Genomic DNA, 15,158 nt, shown 5'->3' with positions numbered 1-15,158 from the left:
AAAACCTTTATGCCCTACAGAGCAGGTGGCCGCCTACTACATCGGGCAGAGGGGGAATGGTGGCGGCGGCCTGCCCGGTGCCACGCTCTCGCGCTGTGGAAGCCGGCAGGTGGGGCAGAGGGGGGATGGCAGCCTCTGCGTTTTCTGCCCCTCCATGTGTCCCTATACAGCAGGGCCCCCTCCCTCATGCACCATCATACTGCAGGATAAGGTAAGTGGTGGCACGGGGGTGCGGGGTGCAGTGCGGGGGGGCTGTGCGGGGGGCTATGGGGGTGTGCAGCTTTGCCCAGCTATGCCTCTGCTCTGGTGGGGCAGAGGGGGTTTGCCCTGCTCAGTGCTGCCGGCTCCTGCGGCAGGGGAGCCAGCGGCACCAGGAAGGCCGCCGCCACTATTCCCCCTATCCCCTAGCAGAAAGACACCCCCACCCATTACCACAAGCTTGTCTTTGGATCAGGACTTGGGGGACTGAACTAACACCTACAATAAAGAAGACAGCTGGGGCAGGCTCTCACAGATCGTCTTGACGAGGCTCCCCACTCACTTCTTTGAAGTAAACAAAGCCCGAGTCCATTCGCCGGCACTGCTGCCGCAGCCTCATAGTGCTCCATAGGTGTTGCAGAGGAACTGCGTGCACAGAAGCAGCAAAAGTTTCCCGGTGCGTTGCCTAATCCGGGAGAGTAACAGACTCCCGTGACTCACGGTTGGTATGAATCAATTGTCGCTAAACCTCCCAGTCCTTCGCCTCAGCCTGGGAACCCCGTCAAGCTCAGCCTTCCGGTCCCCTCATCGTTTTTCGAGGGAGGTCTTTGCGGACACGGAAGATCTTAGAAAAGCGAGCGAGCTGTTACAAAACAGCGGCCGCCAGCGCTGCCTTTGCTCTGGGGTAGCTAAGGGGGCGAGAGGGCAGACGCTGGGCACCCCGCAGCCTGAGCACACGCAGCCGCCAGCTGCGCGCTTGTGCAGGTTGCGTTAGAAAGAGCCTCGCACCCCCACCCCGCCCCATACGCTCCACCAGCCTAAGGCTCCTCCTCCCCGTGCTCATCCAGCCAACTTGCCCACTTGTTTGTGGTGGAACCAGCTGTGTGAACGCACGTGTGCGCGCCCCTCTGGGGGGACAGGCAGCTTTTGATCGCTTTCGGGGATTAGATCCGTCTTCCCCGGTTTCTTTCTTTGTCCCTTCGCTGCCGCCTTCCTGCCCTGGGAAGGGATGCGGTGGGACCCAGCGGCAGAAGGCTGCTTTCTCCGGGCTTCAGCTTGGGAGCGTGACTGGTCCGCTGGCTGCTCTGCCCGGGGTCTGATGCTGCAGCTGCTGACCCGCGGCCGGGCTGCTTCCCCGCTTCTCTAACGTCCCCTGGACGGGACTTGGGCGCCGCAAGGAACGTGCCCCGCGCCTGCCTCGCCAGCCCCACGGACCCGCCACAAACTCCGCCGGCTGCAGTCTCTGCCGTCTTCTCCGCTGCGGCCGCTCCAGCCTCCTCAGACCGGTCAGTCCCTTGGGAGAAACCAACCAGGATTATGGAAGGAGAATTCTGGAACCAGAGTGACCTCAACAGCACCCAGTTGCCCTGCGGCGGCCCCAACAGCACCCAGGGGGCAAGAGGGGGCGGCCCGTGTCCCAGCGCTGGAGTCGACCCTTCCATGGTCACAGCCATCGTCATCATGGCTCTCTACTCCATCGTGTGCGTGGTGGGGCTCTTTGGCAACTTCTTGGTCATGTATGTCATCATCAGGTAAGGGGCATGCAGAGAGGGGGAGCAGCTGTTTGGGTTCCAGCTGGGGCTGTTAATGCAAGGAGACACGGGTGGAGATCTAATGGATCCAGGGCAGTCTGTTGTGGGCCCCTCAGGTCAGCAATGTTGTGAGGGCGATGGGCCCTTGTCAGTGTCCTCACTCCTAGGAGGGCATACAAGAGACACTGCTCTGAAGAAGGGGTCCCTTATGACTGTGGTCCCTTATGACTGGATTGAATGCCATGCCCAATTTGGTCCCTTATGACTGGGTTGAAGAGTTTGATTGGGAGGGTCTCTTCTCCAAGGGTAGCTTTTCTTTTTTCAGATGTGGTGATCCTTTCCCAGGCATGCAAGATCATCCTCAGAAATGCTGCTTTACTCACAGGAGGGGTCAGGATGCCTTTTGTGGACTGAATCTCAGCAAACTAGTAACCCACTGAAGTCTGCACCATGCCACAATCCTTCTTCTCCCACTTCTTGAGAGAGAGAAACCCTGCAGAGGTTTTCTTTTTCTCCCCAATATGGCTCATGCTGTTGAAGGGAATAAAGATGGAGAAAATGGTGGTGGGAGGGAGAAATGTATTGAGAAGGCATGCAGCTCTTGTTTAGATGCTAGAGGTTTGATGTGAGCACTGATGCCTTTGTGCTGGTTTCAGTTTGAAGCCAAAAAGAAAAGTGAGGGAAGCAAGTAAATCTGATCTTGAGAATACTAGGGAGTCAGTGGAGAGTCAGTGGGGCAGAACAGTTTCTAAATGAAAAAAAATACTCTTCTTGTTCAGCAAAATAATTTTCTAGTTACAAGTAAGGCTGATTCCACATGGGCCAAAAACAGTGGTGTGAAAACGGTGTGAAAACAGTATAAACCCTTTTACACCGTTTTAAACCCTTTTACACCATTTTCACACCATTTTCACACTGCTGTTTTTGGCCCATGCGGAATCAGCCTAAGAGAAAAATATAAGATGACATTGGAGCATATTTCTCATATCCACAAACAGATAGGAGATCTCCCCATAGAGATCAAACAGTGTTTAAGATAATAACCACATTTACAAATGTATTACATTTTAATGCCAACTTTCCTCCAAGATGCTCAGAACAACATGTACAGACATAGTCTTGTCCTCACAACAGCTCTGTGAGGTAGGTTAGAGTGAAAGACAGTGATTGAGTCAGGATCAACTCAGAAAGCTTCATGACAGAGGAGGCATTCTAAACAAGGTCTACCTGATTCATGCATAGCCCTCTAACCACTTCACCACACTGGATCCAAACTGTCTAAAATTGGTCATGGTATTCTCAGGATTATATTGATGTAGTGAAGTTCAGAGCCACCCTTTAAAAGGACAGAGTTAAGGTTAAAACAAACAGGGCTAATTCAGAAGTAAGTCCCAAGGTATTCAGTACAACTTCCTCCAAAGTTAAAAAAAATGATTCTGGTGGTTTTTCCGGGCTGTGTGGCCGTGGTCTGGTGGATTTTGTTCCTAACATTTCACCTGCATCTGTGGCTGGCATCTTCAGAGGTGTATCACAGAGAAAAGTCTGTTTCACACTGAAAGCCTTCGACAATACATTAAAAAAATTGTTTTCTCAGAAGTGCATGGATCAGTTTTTCTATGCATATATACAAATATTTCCAGTAAATCAGCTCAAAATGTTGATTTCTCAAGTCACATTATTTTTTTCACTCTCCCCTCCAAATTTCATACTAAAATGTTTTCTGGGTTTTTTTTTCTAATGAGGAAAGATTTAAGCTCATTCAAACATAAAAAATGCAATTTTTTTGCAAGCGAGTGAATAAATTCTAGGATAGAAGTTACTGTGTGAACATTTGTTTTAGATTTAAGGGTTAGGGTTGTTGCTTTAAAAGAAGCAATGATTTATGTCACGTGTAACATTGTTTCCTTTTTACAAATGTTAAATTAGATTTTTTGCAAGATTTTTAATATTTTTTGCAAGATTTTTAACATTTTACAAATGTTAAATTAGATTTTTTGCAAGCGAGTATAATAAGTTCTGGGATAGAAGTTACTGTGTGAACATCTGTTTTAGATTTAAGGGTAATTTGTTGCTTTAAAAGAAGCAATAATTTATGTCATGTGTAACATTGTTTTCTTTTTACAAATGTTAAATTAGATTTATTTAATGAATGTCAGGTAGGAAAGTAATCCAATTTTCTCCTGGCACAGGACTAAAATTTAAGGGGAAAAACGAGATTACAATTAATTTAAATGAGAGCACAGCACCATCTATTGAAATGATTGATAACAACAGGTGGAAATTGCTTTGAGGAGCCACAGTTTGATAGGAGGATCTGCTGCAATCAAAACAGCTCTGACTCTTTCATTGTCCTCCTCCCCCCCTCCCCCCCCCACACCCTTTCAGACTGATAGGAGGCTTAAGGAAACAAAGTCTGTATATTCTAGTAATAAAATAATAGATATTTGGTTTCAAGTAAAAGATTGCTGACGTTTCATACTGTTATTTTTGCACTGCTATAAATATCTTTCAGATTGCCTTGTATATCTGAGTTATTTATGCCTACTAATTGTTTACAATTCACAAACAATACTTTTAGTAGAAGTAGACATGATTTTACAATGCATTGTGTAAACGTTTGAATTCTGCAAAATTTTCCCTCAGGCAATATGTTAAACAAAAAGAACAACTGTACAGGAAGGGGGGAATGCTAAAGAGTATGCTGGCAAGGACCATTTGCTTGTCTTAGGAGGTCATTGGAAGAAACCCCCTGAAGACATGAAATGCAGTCCTATCTTTAGTATAGTGTCCCCCATGGGTATGGATTGGAATGATTCTTTCCATGATTGCAGTAAGAAGATAGTAAAGAATAGAGTATTGTCTGGAAAGGACTCTGCAGAGGTGCATGTTGGGACTGAAAAGCAAATGAAGGCTCCTTTAAATAGTTTTATATATTATTATCAGTAGTACTATAAATTATTTGTACTGCTTTTGAGATGTTTATTTGCCACCTATCCTCTCTATGCGGAAATCTCAAGATGATTCATGTGGGGTTTCCAGCGATCTTCTGTGCAAGCAATGATCAAATCTTTGCACTTTTGCTTATCTATGCAACTAATTATTCCATATGTTCCTTTCACCCCATCATCAAATAATACTACATTAGTTTTAAAATACAAGATTTAGTGAACAATAGGACATGATATACAAACATGAAGCAGGTTTACAAACTTAAAGCAGGTAATCACAAAATTGATTTTGATCTTAAATTAATGCTCCCCCACTGAATCCATGACTAGTTAAGATGGTGTTTTGTCCTGCTGGAATCCATTAACTGCAATTCTGTAAAGGAGCATATTAAAGATCAGGTAACTTCCATCCATTTATGAATATCATCTATATATATAAAAAGCAAACCGTGTATTTGTTAGTGATGGTATAACTCAGTAACTGCTGGGCCGATTCCTCTGAAAATTCCCAGCCACTGTAGTCAGCCAGGCGAGAGTGTTTTTAGATGTTCACATACCTGAAATTTCACACCTGGCCCAGGTAAAACGCCTTTTTCCTGGCGCTCCATGGTGAAGGACATGCTGTGTGTACTGTCACCCTTAGAATGTTCGTGCAGCTTAGAATGTTCGCTCAGATGGCCAGATATGAGCAGTGAAAACAGCACATAGGCATTAGCTCGAGTGGAAGTGAAACACATACACATACATACACATGAAGGAGAGGGAAGGGAGGGAGGGGGAGGGGTGGCATGCAAGGGAAGAGAAGTGAGGGAGGGGAGAGAGTGAGGGGTGGCATGCAAGGGAGGGGAGGGAGGGGGCCCAGCATCTGGATATGACTCACCCACCCTAGCGGAGGGAAGGGTCAGCGTCTGTTCCTTTCCCATTTCACCACAATAACCCACAGCAACGTGTGGCTGGGTACCACTCGTTTAATAATATTTATGCTTTCCAAATCATACAAAGAAAATTACTTTAATTTCTTATTGAGCCTAATAAGTCCCATAAGATCTGATTCCTTTCCTCCCTGGGATTACCGGTAGTAGGTCATTCTTCACAATGGAAACAATATCATGTATTTTACTGGCTCTTGACTACTCTTTTTTATATATGAATTTTGAGGAAAAGAGGAGACAGAAAAGAAGCACCTTTAAATAAGCAATTTGTACTTCAAGATATATATTTTTTTTTTAAAGCGTCATAAATTGTCTGCTGGATCCACAAAAATAAAAAGACACCTCAAGCATGAGAAACATGTGCAGTGCCAGTAGAGGAATTGCAATATCAATTTGTGTGGTAGTTACTAGAGGAAGTGATTACAGACTGTCTTCAAATTGGCGCAATGGATGGTAAAATTGGTATAGTTTGTATAGTTTATTTGGTATAAGTCCCTATGTGAGTTCTGGGTGTGACTATAAAGTTCCTGGATCCTTAACCTGAGACAATTGACCATTTCACCCTTTTTTCCTTTAAAAAAATCATAAACTGTAATCTTTTTGAACAGAGCACTGGGTGTGGTGAAGGAATCACTTGTTTCTTTTTTTTCTATCTATGTACTCAGAGTGCTTTCAAGGTTGCTTCCCAACCATCAGAATAAAAGAAAAACGATTTGGTAGCCACTAGCTGTGGCTTGTCATATTTAAAAACAGAGACTATGGCTCATTCCGCACACGCAAAATAATGCACTTTCAAGCTGCTTTCACAACTGTTTTTGCCATTCCGCACAGCTTCAAAGAGCCCTGAAAGCAGCTTGAAATTGCATTATTCTGCGTGTGCGGAATGAGCCTATGTGAAACTATCATGTGTAAATTGAACCTAACTGATGTGCAAATCTTACTCTTCTTCCAGTATAGGACAAGTATTTCATAACAACTAGGGAATTGTAAACTATTTCTACCAAGTTGTTCACTTTGGTAGAAATAGTTTACAATTCCCTAGTGGTTAAGATCGTCTTTCATATTAAATACTTGTGGACTGGTTTGCTTGCTTCTTGCCCTTGCCACTGAATTGAATGGGACATATTCTCATAGGGTTATTGTCCTTGATTAAACATTGCTGGAGATGTTAAATGTTTGCATTTCTGTATTTGAGAAATGATGTATCTTCTTGTTTTATGTATGATAAAAAATTAACATTTTTGGACTTTTAAAAATTCTAGCTCCTTCCATATATGTAGTCAGTGCTCACAATAATGGATTTTATATTCATAAAACTTAGCATTTATGTATTGTTTTCAAAGTTAAAAGTACTTCACATGCATGCATTATCCCATCATAAGCCTTACAACAGCACAGCAAGATAGGTCGGTATCATTCACTTCTTTCAGAAGAGGGAGGGAAGCTGTGAGAAAGGGGTTTACCTACATCAGTGGCAAAGAGAGCCTTTAGACCACAGAGGTTCTCTACGTTTATAAAATACATAGTATGAGGGCTGCTAGAAAGGATTTTGCTCACAATCAAACATCATTTACCTGGGTTCTAATTTACGTGGGTTTGAATCCCCATTCGTGCCATGAAAGCTTGCTGAGTAACCTTGGGCCAGTCACATTCTCTCAGCCTAATCTACCTCACAGGGTTGCTATGAGGATAAAATGGGGGAGAGGAGAACAATGTAAGCCACTTTGGATCCCCAAGAGGGAGAAATGTGGGTCACAAATGAAATAAATAAACAAATAAAATGTTTAAGCATAGAAGCTTCTCATAGGTGTAATCTTTGCTTTTTTTTGGAATGCAGACAATGGGGTACAAATAAGAGATGTTTACCATTTCTGTCTGGTAGAACACAAATTGGCATATCTGCTAGATATTGTTTGGTCTTCACAGTTCTGCTCCCTGATTCTGGGTGCTTCCTTACCCTCCATGCAAATTGATCTAAGTTTGGAGCCACTCTCGCCCCTTCCACACGGCACAGGCAGAGTGGGTTGCAGTCAGAATAAAATAATCCGCTCTCCTGTTTTTGCACTTGCATGCCTCCATGCAGGCAGTGACTGGAGCCCATGGAAACAATGACGGTTGCTGTCACTCCTTTGCACAGAGGTGCATCTCTTTTTTTGTCCTTTACCTCCCTCCGCTGCATAGCTGCACAGGCGGGCAGGCATGGACCCCCACAGTCATCTCACGATGCTGCGAGACATCCCTGTGACCCTGCATGGCTATGCAGCTGTGAAATGGGACCTTTAAAAACAAAGGGAAGCATGGCCGATCAAAGCGCTTCCCAGCCAGCCATTCACTCACAAGCGGCTTCAACCCGGGTTTTACAAAAAGTATCATGGAGAACACAATTCTAAAAAAAAATGGTTTGGGGGACCTAACATGGGACAGCCTCACTTTAGGGGCAGGAGCTGTGCGAAGCCCACCCACCCACCCACCCCAAAACAGGTTTTTTTTTTACCATCCCCAGCCGGAGTTTATTGGCCCATGTGGAAGGGGCCTTTGTGACAAAGGACTGAGACAGATGTGAGACAGCCCACCTAATCTTGTTAGGCAGGAATCACAACCTCCTCAGGGTAGCAATCTGGTTCAGAAGGCTCAGTAAAGATGATGCTCCTTCACCAGCATCTACATTCATCTTTTGAATGGTACAGAATATTACCTGAGAACGGCCCAGAACTGTCTTCTGCATTCCAATAGTTCCGTACATTTTCATTGCAATTGGTAGAGATTGAAGAGACTCAGGAACTTGTAAGAAAGTAAGGACTGCAATTTAGTTTTTAAACATCGGGATCTGTAATGAACTTTAATCACGTTAATGTGTGATTAACAATAGGCAAGTCTCATGGTTTTTAGGAACTTGATTTTGAAATAAATTAAAAAGCTGGAGATGTCATTTTGAAGAATGTAAGCTGGTCAACATTCTGACTTTTACCTTCCTTTTTAAACTGCATATAGTTCAGGTACATCTGAAGGTGCACCCAAAGATCCTGGTTAAGATATCATCACAACAGAGCATGCCACTGCCTAGAGCTGCAGTTCTACGCATACTGAAGGGCCCGTAGCTTAGTGATGCAGTACATGCTTTCTTTGCATAGGTAAAGAAGTCATATCTTAGCTTCTTAACACATCCATTTAAAGGATATGTTTATTTCTGAATTACTACTGGGCAGGCCTCTACCTCTGTATGATTTTCATGTGATAAATGGCCTTTTGGACATTAAATTACTGGTGATAGATCCAACAATAATGTGCTGCTCTTTGCATGAAGCTTCTTGAAAGACAGGGTGGATTGTTCTGGAACAGGCTGTATAGCATTTTATGAAACATCATTGAAGCATAGGATACTAGGCAAAATAATACTAAAAGGCAACATTCTCAACAAGCTGAAAGTTGACAACTGAGGAAAGCAGAGAGGGAGAGGATGAAGAGAAGAGGCAAATGTAACTGGATAGCACACCCTTTGAGATCCAGCATGGTGTAGTGGTTAAGAAAGGTGGACTTTAATCTAGAGAACCAGGTTTGATTCCCCACTCATTCACATGAGCAGCGGACTCTTATCTGATGAACTGGATTTGTTTCCCTGCTCCTATACATGAAGTCGGTTGGGTGACCTTCAGTGGCATAGTGCCAAGGGGGCGGTGTGGTGCAATGCACTGGGTCACATTGGTGCAGGGGCATGGCAGGGGTGTGGAGAGGTGTTCCAGGGCACACGCATGCCCTGGGCGCAGTACCCCCTCACTCCGGCCCTGGTGACCTTGGACTATTCACAGTTCATTCAGGACTCTCTCACTCCTAACTTCTTCACAAGGTATCTGTTGTGGGGAGAGGGAGGGAAAGAAGTTTGTAAATTGTATCGAGTCTCCCTACAGGAAATCCAAACTACTACTACTACTATTTCTTTTTCTTCTTTGTAAAGGTACTAACCCCTTACTCCATTGTAAAGGATAGTAATAGCCAGTGCAATAGGATAGCCAGTCTGCAGTACAGCAAGAAATCACAGCCATTTAATCTGCACAGGAATGGTCCTATATATTGCAGAGACTCCAAAGCAATGAAACTCTTTAATGATGTCTGGAAAGATAATCAGGAATTCATCACCTAGTTGAAAGAAGCATATTAACCATCTAAGACAGGAAATCCTCAGTAATCAAAACATGTTGTATGCATGTCCATAATGAAAAAGGAGATCCAAAATGCATATCCATCATGGAAGAGAAAAGAAGACAGCCCAAAACAGGAGGTATTGTTGGGCAGATGTAAAACATGACCAACAACTGATAAAAAACACTGCATAAGAAAGGGCCCATTCACTTACTTCCTTCCTTCCTTCCCTCCCACCCCCCTCTCTCTTTCTCTCTCCCTTTCTTCTTCCTTCCTCTCTCCCGCTCTCCCTCTCTCCCCCTTCCTTCCTTCCTTCCTTCCTTCCTTCCTTCCTTCCTTCCTTCCTTCCTTCCTTCCTTCCTTCCTTCCTTCCTTCTTGCCTTCCTGCCTTCCTGCCTTCTTCTTCCTACTGCACTCTAGTCTGTTCAAATTTCAGCCTACTTCACATGTAAACATCACACACTTCTAAATCCATTACACACTTCTAAATTACACATTTCTAAATCCATTGATTTAGAAGAGTATAATTCTGATTAGAATTGCACTATAAATCCTACATGACAGTATCTTTGATGCAATAATCCTGTAATTCATGAATTGTCACTTTGAATAAAATACAATTTCTATCAATCTAGAGATTTGTTGACATGCCATTTTGTCTTAACTGTGTTATGATATGCTATTCTTCTCTGTAACATCTCCATTTTAGTTTATGTGCTGCCAAAGTTAGTGCAAGGATTCCTGAATTATAAGGTTGATAAGGTAAGTTTTCCAAGATCTGATTTGATTTCATAAAAACAAGCAATTGTCCAACCATCAGACTAATTAAAAATATTGCAAAACCTGAACTATCTCAAGAATGGGTCTTGGGAAGACTTTTCTTCCTTTGTAATGTAAGTATAGTATTTGTGCAAGTTAAATTAATTAGTATGAATATAAATTCAGATCTTTTGCTGATGATGTAGTAATTATGATGGAAAACCCAAAAAGTTCAATAAATACCCTAAGAGAATGTTTAGAAGAATTTGTTAAAAGTATTTGTGCAAGTTAAACAAGGTACACTTGCTAAAACTGACTTATCTTTGCCTGTGAGTCAAGCAAGGAACTTTGGAACAAAATTTACAAACAAAATAGAATGATAAACTTGAGATTCTATTACCTAAGTATATGACTGGAAGCATCTAAGGCAGGAAGTCCGCAGTCAACAAAACATGTTGTATGCATGTCCATAATGGAAGAGGAGATCCATAATGCATAATTCATATATTCTTGGTTTTAACAGCCCAATCCAGAGAGGGGAACAAATCCACTCCCTCAGCTTCCCCTGCACCAGCATGAGGGCCATTCTACTGATACAAGGGGCACTGGAGGGGGGGCAACCTACCCTGGTGGCCAGGCACTGTGCAGCTCTGGGACACTCAACCTGAAAGTTGCCTGTATCACTGAGGCCTACCAGTACAAAATGCTGTGTGGGCATGGTTGGGGACATTCTGGGGGTGGGACCAAACTTAGTTGACCTCCAGTGTCCAGTCTGCCTCCATGTGCCAGTGAACCCACCAGCAGAGATATGCCACATTTTTCATGGTGTACCTCTATTCTTGCTTATAGGGGATTTTAAGGTGAGTTTTTGTTTTCTACTTTTGGGGACTTCCCACACAGTGAGAAAGCCCTGTGGAGTGGAACAGGTGGCACCAGAGTGGTACAGTTCCAGCCCACCAACCCTGTACAGATTGGGTTGTAAGTCTCATCACTGGGCAGGTTAATGAGAACGGGAATCCCTTGGGATTCTCAAAATTGCTAGTCATATACATTATGATCTTTGTCCACATAAGAATGTATTTAGCGGATCAAATCAATGACTCATCTAATCCAGCACTGTATCTTGCAATGGCCCATCAGATACTTTTGACAAACCCAGAGGAGGGCATATAGGTTACATTTCTCCATTTCTGACCATCAGGACACACTGCTTTTGCATATGGTTGCTCAGTTTTATTAACATGACAAACAGTAGTTGGTACATCTATCCTCCTCTTGGTGAATGTGTGCAATCCTTTGAAAAAGCCATCTGACTTAGTGATTTCCACAAGTTAAACCTGCTTTTGTTTATCCAGTAGAAATACAAATCAACTTGAATTTGTAATCCCATATTCCAGTATTATGAGACTAGGGGTTCTTTCGATTCAATTTGCAGGATATTAATATATCATAATAAACTTGCAGAATGTGTGCAAAGAAACATTGAATGGCATTTGGTATCAGATAATTCTAACAGAAATTCTCCCTTTTCCCCCACTACACAGGCCTACACAGGCCCTTCGGGGGAGGGCGGTTTATAAATACAATAAATAATAATAATAATAATAATAATAATAATAATAATAATAATAATAATAATAATAATAATATAACAAAACTACCAGTGATTTCAAGAGATTACTGCCATGGGGGGTTTTCTACTTCTACTTCTATAGAATGGAATGGTCTCTTTGCATAATATCTGCACTAGTCACTACTGATTATACATGGATTCTGTTGCCCAATGCAGAGCACATCACTAATTGCTTTATCCTAAATGTTCCAGGGAACCACAATAAGTACATATGGTTTTGCATCCTTATATTTACCTTAACAGATCAGTGTGGTCTCAATGCTGGGTATGCTTTTACTTTTATATCATTATTGTGGTATGAGAAGTCACTTTTTCTATTTAACAAACAGTTGCAAAAAACCAGACAAATCAAAGTAGTTAGATGTCAGGAGGCTTGAAAATAATTCAACCAGTCTCAATGTGTTGGTTTACAAAAGCCAAGCAAATGGTCGTCATGCTTCCCTGTCACTTTGCAAATCTGAGCACCTGTTGAACGGTCTTTGGAATACATTTTTCATTTCAAATGAATATTTTTAGGAAGAAACTTTCATCTCCATTTAGATCAGCCCTGACGTGCTTGTGCAGGATCAGGCAGTGCTGTGGACAAAGAATCACTGGAATGTTTGCATTAGTTGCTATGGAGGCAATCAGCGGCATTGTCTTTAGTAGACTTGATTAAAAGCCCATGGAGGAAGTGCACAATTGAAGGTGACCTTTTCCATGATGTTCTTCCAAATGGAATGCATATTTATTTTTTAAAATCAATATTTTGTTGCTAAGCAAGCTTATTTGCTCAAAATATTTATTTACCACTTTCTGCATGCTCACAATGATTTACCCCATATATACTCGTGTATAAGTCGACCCACATATAAGTCGAGGCACCTAATTTTACCACAAAAAACTGGGGAAACTTATTGACTCGCGTATAAGTCAAGGGTGGGAAATGCAGCAGCTACTGGTAAATTTCAAAAATAAAAATAGACACCAATAAAATTACATTAATTGAGGCATCAGTAGGTTAACATTTTTTGCATATTTATTTCAAAGAAAAACAGTGAACTAGCTCTGTTAAGTGGAAAAGAGGGTCAACAAAAACAATATGGTCTCAACAATAACTTTAAAAGTACAAAAACCTTAGCTCAATCAGCAACCAAGCTAAAACACAAGAGTTAAAATCCTTCAAAACTGGATTTTTGGTCAGGGGAGGAATTTTTATGTTAGCAGTACCAACATTTCAGAGTATCTTTAGGAGACCCTCCTGATGATACCACCCAGGTTTGGTGAAGTTTGGTTGAGGGGGTCCAAAGTTATGGACCCTCAAAATGTAGCCCCATCTACTATTAGCTCCCATTGGAAACATTAGGGGATGGGAGCACCTGATGATACCACCCAGATTTGGTGATGTTGGGTTCAAGGGGTCCAAAGTTATGGACCCTCAAAATGTAGCCCCATCTACTATTAGCTCCCATTGGAAACGATGGGGGCACCCAAAGTTATGGACCCCCTGAACCAAACTTTACCAAACTTGGGCGGTATCATCAGGAGAGTCTCTTTAAAAAATCCCTGAAATTTTGGTGCCACTAGCCTAAAAACTCCAACCCCAGCCCGGAAACCACACAGCACCCAAGTTCCTTATCTATTCTTGTATAGCTTTCTTACATTAAAATAACCTAAATATTGCTCTTGCAAGCAGCAAATAATCCATTAAAAACAGGTAACCACTGTTGTTTCTAGGCAAATGAGACAATTTCTTTTCAAATATACAAGAAAACGGAGTATGGCTTTCAGTATGGACAAGATGAAGGGAATTTTGTTATATTTCTCAGCTCAGTCGTAGCCTATTATGGTATTTATTCTTATTGAAAATTACCAGCTGTTATATGGTTTTACCAAAGCAACAGATACAATAGACTTGTCCAACAATATGCTGGTTCTTGTGCATTTTTTACAGGAGCTTCAGGAATACAGTTCATGAGTGGAATATGTAGTCAGAGGATTTAATGGAGGAATGTATGGGTAAAGGGCTGCAAAACAAAATTGCTAAACTAAAGATATACATGGAAATCACTGGTTTGGATTGTTACCATGATTTTTTGGAATAACAACACAAATCTGAGATTTTTAGGTATTACAAAAATGTGTGTTCCTGCTACTAGCCAACTATAGCATGTGCATGTATTTTTCTTTGATTTTACTGATTTCCTGAGCAATTAAATTTTTCCCTTCCACTCATATCTTTGCAAATGAGGAACACAGAGGGGTGACAGGAGGACCATTGGCCCAGCTTTACATTCACAGGGAACTTAAATTTAGATTGTTGATGTTATCTCCAAATCAGGTTATATATACAATCACTGAGACACACTGACAGGACTAAAAGATGATTATCATACAACTTTAAACTTGTGCATCATTACCAGGCCACCCCGCTTATAGTGCATACTTAGAATTAATATCCTCCTCTGTCATCTGAGGCAAAACTGGGAGCTGCACCGGACACATGTGTTGCTAAGGAGGCCATGAAAGATATTTTGAAACATAAATACATACAAAAGACAGATCTCTTTGAGTAATGCACAACATTGATTTAGTGAGATACATGGGCTATAAAGACTATCCTGATACATAATTCAGTGAGATAAGCAGTTTATACACAATATTTGCCAGCTCACTAAATTGTTATTATATAGATGATTCATCTTGATTAACTTGCCTATACAGATTAAAAAAATTAACATTCTCTGCAAAAATATCTCATAGCTATTCCTGCTATTTAATAAGGAAACAATTATTTATAATAAGAATTATCCTGTAATTCCTCAAAATATAAATACCAGTAATACTAGCTCACAGATTATTCAGAGTAGCTCTTAGAAAAAAATAAGGAGAAATTCCCTCTAGTCTTATCATTCCAAACATTATGAACATTGCCTAAAGTTCCAAAAACTTATTCAGAATATTCAATTTTTCACTTTTCTTTGGTGATATCTTCATTTTAATAAGTGATATGTTCTCCAAAGACAATTCAGCCAATCTT

The 15,158-nt window shown here is 41.8% G+C and overlaps 1 protein-coding gene across 1 annotated transcript in view; it reads left to right on the top strand.

Moving 5' to 3' along the window:
- Nucleotides 1–1,345: 1,345 nt before the first annotated feature.
- The window catches only part of OPRM1 (opioid receptor mu 1), a 44,158-nt gene continuing 30,345 nt past the window's right edge, over nt 1,346–15,158 (top strand). Inside the window, exon 1 of the mRNA XM_048488519.1 lies at nt 1,346–1,730. Within this exon, the coding sequence (XP_048344476.1) occupies nt 1,516–1,730 (215 nt within the window). The 5' untranslated portion in view covers nt 1,346–1,515. The remainder of the gene's footprint in view (nt 1,731–15,158) is intronic.

Source organism: Sphaerodactylus townsendi, linkage group LG01 (genome assembly GCF_021028975.2).
Source record: "Sphaerodactylus townsendi isolate TG3544 linkage group LG01, MPM_Stown_v2.3, whole genome shotgun sequence".
Taxonomy (NCBI): Eukaryota; Metazoa; Chordata; class Lepidosauria; order Squamata; family Sphaerodactylidae; genus Sphaerodactylus; species Sphaerodactylus townsendi.
This window is presented reverse-complemented; position numbering and strand designations above follow the sequence as displayed.